The 13937-nt window shown below is 49.0% G+C and overlaps 1 protein-coding gene across 8 annotated transcripts in view; it reads left to right on the forward strand.

Moving 5' to 3' along the window:
• TDRD12 (tudor domain containing 12) overlaps nucleotides 1-13937 on the forward strand; it is a 3486095-nt gene that overhangs the window by 2124075 nt on the left and 1348083 nt on the right. For all 8 annotated transcript variants that reach the window (XM_085639447.1, XM_085639446.1, XM_085639448.1 and 5 more), the window contains one exon: nucleotides 1868-2088. In XM_085639447.1, the coding sequence (XP_085495573.1) occupies nucleotides 1868-2088 (221 nt within the window). The remainder of the gene's footprint in view (nucleotides 1-1867; nucleotides 2089-13937) is intronic.

The following is a 13937-nucleotide window of genomic DNA, read 5'->3' on the forward strand; positions in this document are numbered from 1 at the left end:
CGGGCGTTTTCCGACCGTCTTCGCTCCTCTCCCTTCCGTCGTTCTCCGGACCGGGTCTCTCCTCCTCTTCTCGGGACGTCTCCTCCCAGCCGCTTCGCTCTTCCCGTCCACCGCTGTCCTCCTCGCCTTCGTTCTCCTCGCTCCTCTCCTCGCCTTGTCGCAGATCGTCTCCTAAACTCCTCCGGGGATCGCCGTCCGTCCTGTGCTGACTCTCCTTCCCTTTTGACGTCTCTCGCGTCATGACGTCACTCTGGGGCGTGTACCAGCTGTCATCGTGGTTCCACTTAAAGGGCCCGGCGTCGTCTGTCTCTAGAGGACTTCCCCTGTCAGGCGACGGAATCCATTCTCTCTGCTGGGGGGGGGATAAACGGGTGTAAGTTTGTATTGGGCACCCACCAGTCCGCTACCCCCCCTTGATCCTCGGTCCCTGCTCCGTCACACTTTCCCACTTTATTTACGCCTCCGCACCCTTCCAGAGAGGAAGAGAGGCTCCACCGTCTGGACCCAAACCGTGCGCTTTCATTTTATTTGAATCGCACACAGCAGTTCCGGGTGGCTGACCAGCTCTTTGTTGGCTGCGTAGACACCAAGAAAGGCCGGGCTGTACACAAGAGGACCATCTCCCGCTGGGTCGTCTCGTGAATCAAAGCCTGTTATTCTCTGGCCAAATAGGAACCTCCGGTGGGGTTGCACGCCCATTCTACCAGGGCGATAGCAGCTACTACTGCATTGGAACATGGTGTCCCCCTGCAAGACATCTGTCAGGCAGCCATGATGGCCTCTTTGCACACCTTTACTAAGCATTATTGCCTTGACAGTCCAGTCCGGAGAGACCGCTTCTTTGGCTGTTTTATTCTCCGTGACTTTCTGGTGTGATCTTGGTTCGCAGACCCACCACCGGGTTTGGGATTGCTGGGGTATCTAATCTAAGTTAAGGAATCTATCACTAACGTGTCTCTTTCTGATGCACAAGTTACTTTTGTAACAATATATCTGTAAGAGACATTAGTTAGTGATAGATTCCTTACCGCCCCACCCATCCTCCCTGTTCTGTGAACTGATTTCTAGGGTTAAGGTCATCCCTTTCAGGGCCCTTGTTTCAATGCACCAGTGGTCAGTATCTTGCATGGCTCTGCGTTCCTGGCGCGGAAAGTCGTGTACAGAACTGACTTCAGCGCGCGTGGGCTCGTCAAAGCAGTGACGTCATCTCGGCGACTACGACACCAGCGACGTACGCGGAGCCGTACGACGATGCCTATCGACACACAGGGGTACTGCTGATGACAAACTTTCCGGATCCAGTCTGACGCCTGGGGATATTCTAAGGTAAGGAATCTATCATTCACTAATATCTCTTACAGATATATTGTTAAGTAACTTGTACATCTGTAAGAAACATGAGTTAGTTATAGATTCCTTACCGCCCCACCCATCCTCCCCGTTCTGCAAACTGATTTCTAGGGTTGTGGATAGCCTTTCAGGGCCCTAGTTTTGTGCACCAGTGGTCAGTGTCTTGCATGGCTCTGTGTTTCTGGCACGGAAAGTCGTGTACAGAACTGACGTCAGTGCGCGAGGGCGGCGTCCAAGTAGCTATTGCGACGTCATTCTGGCGAACTTGACGCCAACGACGGACGCAGAGCCGACCGATGCCACCTTCCGATGCGCAGAGGTACTGCTGACAAAAAACTTTCCGGATCCAGTCTGGCGCCTGGGGGTAATTCGAAGGTAAGGAATCTATAACTAACCTATGTTTCTTACAGATATATCGTTACCGAAGGTAAGTAACTTGTGCGTTTGTAATAGGAGAGTTCCTTCAGGCAAAAATGAGTTCACTATGATTTTAACTCTAACCTTTTTCTTCTGTAAGGATGCTTCTCTGGAACAAGAATGCTCAAATGCAAAGTCCATCTTGTTGATGAGTGAGAAAAATGCAATCCATGCAGTTGGAATTTTACGTTATTTAGAGCACACACAAGCTGCAATTCCCCCGGAACTCTTTGACTTCACCGCTGGTATCCTGTCAGCTAAAGAGGAAATGAAACATGGAAGACCTTTGTGTCAGCTCCTTAAAGCATTTGGTTTTTGCAAGTAAGATTTCAGTTTGTAGTGTATTTATGCTGTTTTGTAATGCTTCCTACTGCTCGCTGATCACTGTTACATGACTTTTGTTGAAGGGCTGCTAGAACACTTGCCAGTTAATGACACTATTTTCAAACATTCAACACACCACCTATGTGTTTCCCTCAGTGCAACGTCCCAAATGTGGATATGCTCAGAGGTGGGCTCCATTTTCACTATGCTTCATGACTTGAGTTATACCACACAGATGAGGCCTAAGTATACTGAAACCCATCTGTTATTGATTTGTGCTTCTTTCCAGAGGAGGCCTGCTTTGGCATTTTGAGCTTGGATTATCCTTATTATAGCAGAACCAATGCCCATTTGCATCTGTCTGGTCTCTTTCTGGATTGAGTCTAATGCATCCCTATGCGTTTCCCAGTAGCTGAGACTATTTGCAGGTATTCCACCCATCAAATTTGGTTTACCTCAAGACCTGAACTGCAGTCATGGAGAACTCCAATTCCTTTCAGGACCTTTTTATCACATTCAAGTTAGGTTTCTCAAGACCTGATCATTTACTTCATACTCATGCACTGAGGCATTCCACTGGAATAAGCCTTAATCAGAAGACATACTTTAAACTCAGACCCGCCCACAGCTCCAGGATTTGGCGATTTATCATATAAACACATAGCACACAGATTGCTCCAATAATGGCCTGGTGGATAATTGCAAGAAAAACACATCTACGGAGCACTATTCCAATTGAAAATCCAGCACGAATGGCTATATATTTAAGTCTTGAAGGCTTTTAATTAAACTGTCATTGAATTCAAGACCTGCTAATCCTCCTCACCGGTTTTTTGGTAGTTAACAAGACTGAACCTTTCAATGGAACCTGCCTCCAGGAATCCCAACAGTGACCGGTTATATTTCACACTTTGAGGACTGGGACTCCTTTGGATGCTCACCATGGCTGAATTCGTGGACCCAATAGATTGCTTTCACATGGGTTGGGGAAAAGGATACTCCCATCTTTGCAAAATGATCCCCTTAATATGGACACTCACAACCTGTAGATACCGCTGCTCAATAAAACACCAAAAGGGCACACAGGCCAATGTGCTGTAAATCTGTAACTTAACAGCACTTAATCTGTAATTTAATAGCACTTGTTCAGGCAATCGGATTGTTCATTTGTCATACGAGTTCATCTAGTTAAGATGACTTCCAGAGCTGCTGTTAAGAAAATGATAGTCTACTATACTTAAAGGCTTGTAAGAGGTTATGAAGATCTATGAACTAGTAATATTGCATTTTTTTAACAAATCAAAACTTAGTCTAATCAGAGCCATAGCTGACTTTTTGTATTGACTTTGTGGTCATTTAACAAGTTTAAAGAAAACAATTGTGGCTTTACAAAGGTATGTGTTTATTCCAGCTTTTGGATTGCCTATCTCACATTCCCTAGATACTTATTCCATTGTTGGTGTGTAATTTTTCCAAATTGTCTTCTAGAATCTGTGTCTCTTATTAATTTGCTGCTCTGCTCATCTAGTACCTTTCGTCCTTTTAGAGCACTGTCAGTACTTTGGGGAAAACAGATAATAGGACCTCAAAGTACACACAAAGTATCTTTGTAGTTGCAATACTTTTTAGCCATGTTTTTCCTTCTTTGCGTCTTTATTCTGGCCATTTTTCATTCATTGATAATTAATGTTAGAATCTCCAGTGGTTTCAGACTAGCAACTTGAAATGAATTAAAAAGCACGCCTCACTGGAAAGGTTGGTGGTCCAGGCCTTAACCTCCATAGTTAACCCCAGCAAAATCCCTACCACTATACTGGATAGGAAATCCAAAAGGCTGTATACCTTTTGGAAGAGGATGTTCTTTTCTGCCAGCATTGCACTGCGGTACGTGAACACTGCATGCCTCTTGGCCAGATAATCCCATACCATCTGGGACTCAGTTACACAAGTGCTGCCCATGGTCATGGAGGAGGCCCGAGCCATACTCTCTAAAGCAATTGCTAATGGGAGGGATGCAGCCAAGTTAACAGTACGATCTGGCCTGGCTTCGACTAACTTGCTGGGAAAAGCAATTTTGTTGTCGGTTGCCCTTAGACGCAACTCCTGACTGTGAACCACTAGCTTTTAGGAGGATGTCCAAGCTTCGCTCGTGGACATGCCCATTGATGAATCTCAATTGTTTGGAGAGAAGGCCGACTCAGTGCTAAGGACAGCAGAGCTACACCCAGTTGCTGGGGCCGTTCCATGGCCCCTCACAAACAGCAGTCTACCTTCCTCTCCTTTCGTGGTCACAGAAAGGACTTCCAATCGCATTTGACATGCCCAGCCAGGCTGCCCAACAAACTGCACAATCCTTTCGTGGCCAAGGGCACGGTTTCCACAGAACACGTGGGACAGGCAGCCTGAGGTCAAGCCAGTCCTCCACCCCCTGCAGCTGCAGCCTCCAAACCCCTTTCATATATCCCCTATCATGGGAATCTAGTGGGGTGGGGGGGGGAGAAGATGCCATCACCTGCACCAATGGAAGACAAAAACATCAGACAGTAGGGTTTTGCAGTTTCTCCAAAGAAGCTACTCCCTCCTCTTTATGGACCCCCCACCCATGCCACCTTCTTATGACAAGCTGATGGAGGATTACTCTCCTTGCTCTATCTAGAGGTGTTAACTCTCTTGGCCAGGGGAGCTATTGAGAAGGTGCTGGCATTATTGGTAGTTCACGATTGCTATTCCCACTACTTACTGGTGCCCAAAAAGAATGGATGCCTTTGTCCTATTCCAGACCTGTGCCTTCTCGATTTCTTCGTTAAAAAGAAGAAATTCAAAATGCCACCCATACATGCGCAAGCCCTGTCTGCCCTGAACCCAGGAGAATGGATGATATAGCTGGATTTACAGCACACTTGCTTTCAAATCCACATCCTGCCTGCCCACAGATGTTACCCCTCTACTGCTCCATGTCCACTGCTTCCCCGGTTTTGCCCTTTGCATGGATTTGGCAAAGAGTTTTCTCACAGTCAGCAGACAGTGCTGGCCCATCAGCCATTCCAGCCCCTTCATCCTTGCGTTAGAGATATTCCTAGGTCACGGGAACAGCAGCAGCAAGCCTCAGTGTCTTTCGTCCCTGCAGCTACCTCATCCCTAAGCCTCTTTGATGTACCATTCCACCACATGGCCACCCTCTTGGAGACAGGATCCAAGCTACTTTTCCTGTCAGGGTGGCAGACCATCACCTCGGATGAGTGGATGTTAAAGATCGTTCAGTGGGTTTATGCCCTCCTGTTTCTGAAATCCCTGCCGAATGCCTGACTGAGGACCATCTTTCTTTGTTGCAACAAGAAGTGCTGATCCTTTTGACAAAAGAGGCTATTGCGAGCATGCTGATGCCAGACGTAGTTTGTGGTTGCTATTCCTGCTACTTATTGGTGCTGGAAAATGATGGAAGCCTTTGTTCTATACTGGTCCTGCACCCTCTCAATTCCTTCCTGAGTAAGGACAAATGCAAGATGCTTGCTCTGGTCTTGTCTGCTCTCGACCCTGTAGACTGAATGGTAGCGCTGGACCTACAGAACGCTTATTTTCATGTCCCTATCCTGTGGGTCCACAGGCATTTCCTGATGTCCACGGTTGGCCACAAGCATTTTAAGTCCGCATGCTCCTCTTTGGCCTTGCCAAAGCCCCTTGGGTGTTCACAAAGGTGTTGGCGATGGTGGAATCTCATCTGCGGAGGTAGGGAGTCACAGGCTTCCCATACCTAGATGATAGGCTGCTAAAGGTGGACTCCCCCTAGGCAGTTCTCAACCATCTCTAGACTATGAGAAGCCTCCTTACATTGCTGGGGTTCACTATAAACGTGCCCAAGTCACTCCTAACTCATCAGATGCTCTCTTTCCTCCGAGACATTCTGGACATGGTTCGGTTTCACAACTATCCCCCGGAACGAAGAGTTTAGGGTATTTAGGCCATGATCTCAATGTTTCAGCTTCGTTCTGGATCTCCGTGAGATTGACTGGGGCTAATGGCTTTCTGCATCCTGCTGATTTAGCACAACAGATGGCATATACAGGCTCTGCAATGGGATCTAAAATTCCAGTGGCAGCAACATCAAGGTGGTGTTTATGCACTAGTCCTGATTTCTGAGGATACTGCAATGGACCTGTAGTGGTGGCTTCAGGACTGTGATTTGGTCAGAGGCAGACCCCTCTCCCTTCCACACCTAGAGCGGACAGTGGTGGCAGATGCATCACGGCTGGGCTGGCTATCTGGGAGAGGAGAAGATTAAAGGTCTGTAATCTTCTGCGGAGGCTCTACTCCACATCAGTCTGTTGGACTTATGAGCCATTCGCTTGTCGTTGAAAGCCTTCCTACCATCCATTTGAGGGAAGCTTGTTCAGGTGTTTACGGACAATACCATCCCCATGTGGTACTGTAACAAGCTGGGTGTATGGGTTTGTGGCCTTTGTGCCAGGAGGCCTTGCTCCTCTGGTCGTGACTGGAGCACCTAGGGATTTTCCTGGTGCAGCATCTGGCAGGATCTTTAAACACCAGGGTGGGTGAAGTCAATCATTGATGCCTAAAGTATCACAAATGTCCATTACAACCTGAGGTAGCATAAAGCCTTCCATCAATGGGTTGTACTTTGGCTTGATCTGTTTGCTACTGCCGAGAACACACAATGTCAGCATTTTTGCATGTTGAAGTTTCCATAGTGTCTGTTGCTCGGAGACAAGTTCAACATAAAGTGCGTCCCGGGACTCCTGTGTGCTTTTCTGCTGATACCACTCCTGCCCTGACTTCTGTAGAAGATCAAGACGTACCGGACCCAAGTTCAGCAGGGTGGCAGTGGACTGGGCAAGTAGAGTTTAGTATCCTGAACTCCTGAGCATGTGTTCTCCCATCAGGCTGCCCCTTCAGGAGGACCTCCTATTACAGCAGCAGGGCAGGGTTCTGCACCCAATCCTGTGCACGCATCAACTCAGTGCCTGAAGCTTGAGGAGTGACAGTCGAAAACTTATATCTTCCTCCAGAGGTTGCAAATGTTATCCTCACAGCCAAGTGTCCCTATACCAAATCTTTTTTCGCCTTCTGTTAAGAAATGTTTGTGAATTGATGCCGTACCAAACAGGTCGATCCACTTCATGCCCAGCTGCCCGAGGTTTTGTTGTTTGTCTTATCCGAAGCTCAAAAGCCTCGCTTTGGGCACAGTTAAGGGTTATTTGCTGGCTATTTCAGCCTTTTTGCAGCCTTTGTTGTTTAAATCACCAGTTGTAAAACATTTCCTTAAACATTCAATCATTCATTCAAACAGTCTGATTTTTAAAACACACTGCTTCTCTAGTGCCCAGGCACTAACGACCAAATACACAATTCTTGCACAACATGTAATCATTGAAAAACTGCTTTTAAGGTTTTAAGGGCACACCTGAAACTATTTCCATCCCGCAATGCATGCAAATCCAGTGGGAGGGTATTCTAAGCCTACTCAGCAAGTTAGAAGAAGGACGCACTGCCCCATTTTTCTTCTTAATTATCGTTACCAGGACCAGCTCCACACTAGGAGAGGAGTGTTAGAGCTAGATGATAATGAATAATCCTTGCAGAGAGAAATTAAGGGTTCATCTGATAAAAAGCTCTATGGGCTAAAGTTAAAATTTGTAACTGAATTCTCTCCTTAACAGGAAGCCAGTGTAAGTCCTTTAGACGTGAGGCAATAAGGGCATGTATCACCTATTTTTGGGCCTGATGCGGCATTAAGTACAACTTTTTTCCCCCTAGATTTTAGAAGCCCACTACAGGAACCTACCACATACCTCACCTGCTGACCTAAGGATAACTGGCAGTCGAAGTTAACCCCTAGATTACGAACTACCGTCGATGAAGAGGGAGGTGGAGAACCATAACCTGGCCAGCATTCTCTATCCCAAATGAAAGGAGGCGAGCCAAATAGCAAGATCTCAGTTTTATTGACATTGCATTTTAAGTTGCTAGCCGGCATCCAGTGAAACACAGCTGGCATAGAGTCCTTAAAAATCTTTAGGGCATCCGGTGAGTTGTTATCCATAGTATGGAGAAGCTGCATGTCACCAGCGTATGATCCCAAAGGACACCATGAGCGAGGCCAGGGGGGTCATTTGGATATTAAAAAGGGTCAGACTCAAGGCAGAGCCTTGTGGGACTCCATTTTTTTTTTTTTTTTTTTTGTGAATTTTGTGAAACCTTTATTACAAAGTTCAATAGATATACAAGTATGGGCCTACAACCGTCAGGCCGGCCGCTAGTAGACAGTAAGACCATAAAACACATTTATAAACACAAGCGGCAAGCAGTAAAAGTCCCACAGATCATAAATATCATTTGCGGCTACAATGCCTGAACATCCCAAATGGCGGTTTCATTTTAAATGAAAAACGAGAAACAAACCCACAAGGCGGCAAAAGTCCAGGCACCATTATGTGCTCCCCTCGGGAGGGCCCTACCAACCTACAAGAATAGGAGGGGGGGAAGGGCAGGGGGCAGAGACAAAGTAATCACGGTAACACAGAATCAAGGGAATGCGCAGACTAGGGAGACAGGGCCGCAGCCGAGTCGCGCGTCAGTGGCGGGGTACAGATCCCGCCGCGATAGGAGTTCCAGGGGCCCCACACCTTTACCCATTTCCCAAGCTTGCCTCTCGCCACATACACAACCTTTTCTCGGAACATACACCAATCCATATTTTCCTTCCATACCGAAATCGTGGGTGACCTCTGGGAGCCCCACAGTTGTTCTATGTCACGCTTGGCCACCATATATCCCAATGTCACCCACCACGTTTGCGTCACCGTGTAATCAGTCGGCTCCCAAACATTCAACAAACACCTCCTCGCCTCGGGGAACAGCGCAACATGCGTGACCGCTTGCAACACCGCATTCACACCGCGCCAGAATCGAGTCACCTCCGGACATTCCCACAAAATATGGAAGAAGGTCCCTAACATACCACACCCACGCTTACACATCCCATCCACCGCATATCCCATACGCATCAGGCCCGGTCCCGTAACGTAGACCCTGTGGAGTATCTTGAGCTGGACGAAACGAAGGCGGGCCGGTATGGCCACCTCTTTCGGGGAGGCCACCGCAGATACCCAATCCTCGTCGTCCAGCTCCAATCCATCAGCGACCCATGCCTCACGAAGGGCGGCCAGCAGTCCCGATCGATCGTTGATGAGCTTTTTATAGATCAGTGTAGGAAGGTGGATATCTGACTATGGTTACCCCCAACTTTTTGCCTAGTGTCTAGCTGGTTTTTCGACTTAGTTGGCCTGAGATCCTGCCATTCAGGGTCTCAGGCTGTCTGCTCTCTCTTTAAAATGGACTCCATGTACCCTAGGTACATTCCCAATTGGTAAGGATCACCTTATTGGACCCTGTACAGTGTAGCCTAGGTACCCAGGGCATAGGTGTACCCTAGGCCTCCCAGGGGCTGCAGCATGTATTATGCCACCCCTGGTCTGGCCTTCCAATCAGACACAACTGGCTGATCACTCAGCTGGGGCAAGGTTGTGTAATCACCCCTTGCTTAGATATAGTATGCCTATATCTACCCTTATATATAGACACATGTGTACCTATCAGTCACTCCTATGGCAGGCCTTAACAATCCTGGAGGCAGAGTGCTTGGTAACATGTGAGATGGTGCTCTAGCATGAGCTGAGCCTGTCTGCAGCTTTCGGAACCATGTCCTTATAGCTGTTCTATGATATAGCCTACCATATACTCTTAAAGTGCCTTATAATCTTAAACGGTTATGGTAACTATGGTTTGGCTTTATCAAAACATGTCGTGTAAGGTGTCCAACACATTGGAATAATACCCCCATACCATTTCTGGTGATGAGGATATTATTCCTCCCTTCTAGAGGGAGAGACATGTTAAAATCCTACTTTGCTGTTTAACTCTAACCAAAGCCTCAGCATCACAAAATGGATGCTGCTGCCACAGACACGAGTCTGACCCCCTGCTGCTGGGAGTGATCCTGGCAAGGGAGGCTTGGACAATAGGTTTCCTGCTTGGGGAGGTGCTAGCACCTCCCCAGACAGACTTTAGTGTATTGGGGCAGGGAGGGTTGAAAGGAATGAGACATGCCTGGGGCACACAAGGTGTCCCATGCATAGTCCAGTTCAAACCGGTGCTGGGGCACTCCAGCCCCAACTCTGGCGCGAAACTGGACAAAGGGAAGTGGGTGTAACCACCCCCTCCCAGGTCCCACCCATAAGGCGTAACCTAGCAGGTATCCCAGCCCCCCAGATTAGTATAAGAGTGGGAATTGGGCCTCAAGACTTTAGATTATCCTGAACCTGCAAAACTGAACAGAAACTCTGGACCTTCGACATTCGACGAAAGAAGAAGACTGAAGAATCTCCCTTGTAGCCAAGGAGTGGCTACCCTGTGCAAACAGGCACCATCAAGAGACTACCCTTTGCTTTGCCCACGTTCTACGAGGAACCAACTGCAGAGCCCGACCAGAGCCTTGACTCCCAGACTTCTCCGACCCTGATCCACATCCACAGCAAGGCTGAGATCCGTGGAGGTGACGAGCGACGTGGGACCGGCTACCTGGAAAAAGTGGCTAGTAACTTCAAGCGCAGCTTCTGAGGCACCCTCGAAGTTGTGCACCGGGGATTGAGAAGCCCCAACCCCAAGCACCATCTGCACCGAAGATCAGCCCCCCACACTCCACGAGTCCTGCGTGGGGCCCTTCTGCATTTTCCTGCTTGCAGCGTCTGTCCGGTTGCTTGCCCGCTGGCTAGTGGCCTTTGTGACGACGCACCCTGAAATCTTCTGCGCTGGTTTGGCTCCTCCAGACTGGCTCCCGCTTCTCTGCAAAGAAGAAGCACCCCAGACCTTCCTGGTCTGCACCAGAAGCAAGTCCTCCGTTCTTCGTGGGTTCCGCTTGCCAAGGCTTGGTGAGTCCTAGTCCAACTTCGACGCCGCCGACAGCAAGAGCCTTCGTGGGACAGCTCGCCTCCTGGTCCTGGTCGTCCTCGACGCTTCCTGGTCCTTCTGGCTGCAGCGACAAGCTTCACCTTCACCTGCAATCTTCACGACATCGCCTGGTTCCTTCCTGGTTCCACGTGGTCACTGGCTAGTGACCTTGACTCTGTCCCTTCTGCTTGCAGGTTTCCTCTCTTCTTGATCCCAGCCTTGGGATCCACCGGACACTCTCTCCTGACTGCCTGTCAGCATCTTTCTTCAGGCATCCATAGGAGTCGACGACGAAAACGACGCATCTTCACCCCTATGCACCCGCAGCCTGTGGGCTAGGTAACTTGGGTACTCCGGTGCTCATCAGGATAGTGACTATCCTAGTGTCTAATTTTCAAGTCTCAACTTCCTAGCTACTTAGGAAGTGTCCTAAATCTACCGTTTTCTAAACTGTACTATTGCTATTGACTTTTACGCGTGAGTGTTTCCACTCTGCACACGAATCCCGTGGGCCTCCCACTTCCTAACTAATGCTAGTGTAGTGTAGCCCCAGCGATTCCCTAGGCCTAGGCCTATTCTATTTCCGTGACAGTGGTTCTTATACCACTTACTTAGTATATGGTTTGCGTGGCCCCTAGGGCCTAACTGTATTACTTACCTGTGTGACTTAATGTATGCTTGAATAAGACTGTGTTGTACTTACCTCTAATCTCATAAAGAGTGCTGAGGGTTTGACTAGAATAAATACACTTTATTTTATATATATATCTGTTGTGGTGTCCTTTCATTTGGTATTCAAGGGATTATATATGGTATCACAGCTGGCTTCACATGCCATTCAGAGTTTAGCCTAAGACTGCTCTTGTCCATGCTACCACTAGGATAGCTGGTCTATAAGGTTGACTTTACAACCAATCACCATAAGGGTATTTGGACTGATATAAGGTGTACACTAGAACTAGTGACATCATACATCAGGCCAACTTCTCACAATCAGTGAGATAGTGCCATCCGGTACATACCCGTCTAGCACTCTATCTTCCAATGGGGAGCACTCCGGGATGGACGCCACCTCCGGGAATACGGAACCCAACGCGTGACGAACCTGCACATACCGGAAGTACTCCCTGTCATGCAACTGGTATTCCGTTTTCAGCACATCAAACGTTTTAAATCCCCCTTTCGTCCAAAGATCCCCCACCCTGCTGATGCCAATCGTGTCCCACTTCTCAAAGCCTTTCGTCGTCCACAAACAACCCAGTCGCTCAGAAGCATACAATGGCGTTGCCCGGGTCAACCGATCCTTCCACCCCATCGCCGAGTTTGCCGCATGCCACACCCGTACCGCGACCCGTGTCGGACCCGTCAAACGTGCGTCGAGCGATCTAGAGTAGAGCGCACGATTGTAGTCGCCACCCGGCAACAACAATTTGTCCATTTCAAAAGCCGGATTAAGGGCGGGCCCATAAAGCCCGTGGTTTATCGCCGCCAGCTGAGAGGCCCAGTAATAACGTTTGATGTCGGGGAGGGCGACCCCCCCATCGTACCACGGGAGCGTCAGCTTCGCGAGTGCGATCCGCGGCCTCCCATCCCAAAACAGTTGGCGCTGCAGACCCTCCACCTCCCGAAAGTAACTAGCCAGAACGACATCCATCGTGTTTTGTAAGGCATATAAGAACCGTGGCAACGACATCATCTTAAACAGCGCCGAGCGGCGAGAGCGGCAAACTCCTCCAACGCGCCACATCCGCCTTCAAACGTTGGAGGGGAGGGAATAGGTTCTGTAGTAGGGGATCTCTGTGTATAGTCATAATCTAGTGAAAAGTCCCGCCCATGTGCGTGGACCCCGGAGCAATAAAAAATAATCTCTAAAAGGTGACAAATCATGCAGACCTGCATACACCTTTAAGAGAGAATTTAATTTAAAGACAGATAATGCAGCCTATACCCACAGGCTACACTGTCCAGTACTTCAACTAGAATTCCACCAACATCCACAAACAGCACTGCCTGTCCACATAGGAAAAAACCCTGCCTCTACCAGCAAAAGCCTCTGGAATGATAGAGAGGAAGGAGTGGACAGACAAGCCCCATAGGCTGCCATTATGTGGCTTAGAACAGGATACTGTGCCTTTAAGAAAACTTTCCAGATTTCCAGAACTTTCCCCAGTATCCCAGAATGCCCAGCAGGTCCCATTTACTTTCAGTTCTTTTTTCCGGCTCCTGCTAGCAGGACCCTGGAGCATTGAGCTCTCCCCTTTTCAAGGGTTTATTTGAGATTTTGGCAATTTTTGTCACATTTTCTTGTGTTTAGTAGCTGGTACTGTCAACATGCCTGGCTTGTTCGACAAGTGCCCGGAATGTGGTCGAAAGAAGGCTAAAACTGATCCACACGAGGTGTGCATAGGTTGCCTTCCCCAGTCCCATGTGCCTGAGAGCTGTACCATCTGCCACTCGTTCTCAGCCAGGACCCTGAGGGACAGAATGAAAATCAGGCTTCAAGTTCTGGAGGAGCGAAGACTGAAGGCACCAGGTGGGTCTGGAGGGGCTGATTTGGCCCATACTGAGGCCCCTGGGGGGCTCCCCAGGGGCAGGAAGACCAGTAAGCGCTCCCACTCCCCGTCGACGTCGAGGGCGTCGACGGCGACGTCGAGGAGGATGACCACCGTCTGTTCGCCATCTCCCCAGGGCTCTGGGGAGAAGCGGCGTCGACGATCGCCGTTGAGGGACCTGAATAGGCCGCCGTCGACTACATCGGCGGCGACGACGACGCCGTCGTCGGCTCCGTCCAGCGGTCGTCGTCGAGATGGGACCCGGCGTCGGCATTCGCCGTCGAGGGATCGCAGCTCGCCGTCGATGAAGAGGAGAAGGAGATCGACGTC

Source organism: Triturus cristatus, chromosome 12 (genome assembly GCF_964204655.1).
Source record: "Triturus cristatus chromosome 12, aTriCri1.1, whole genome shotgun sequence".
Classification (NCBI taxonomy): Eukaryota; Metazoa; Chordata; class Amphibia; order Caudata; family Salamandridae; genus Triturus; species Triturus cristatus.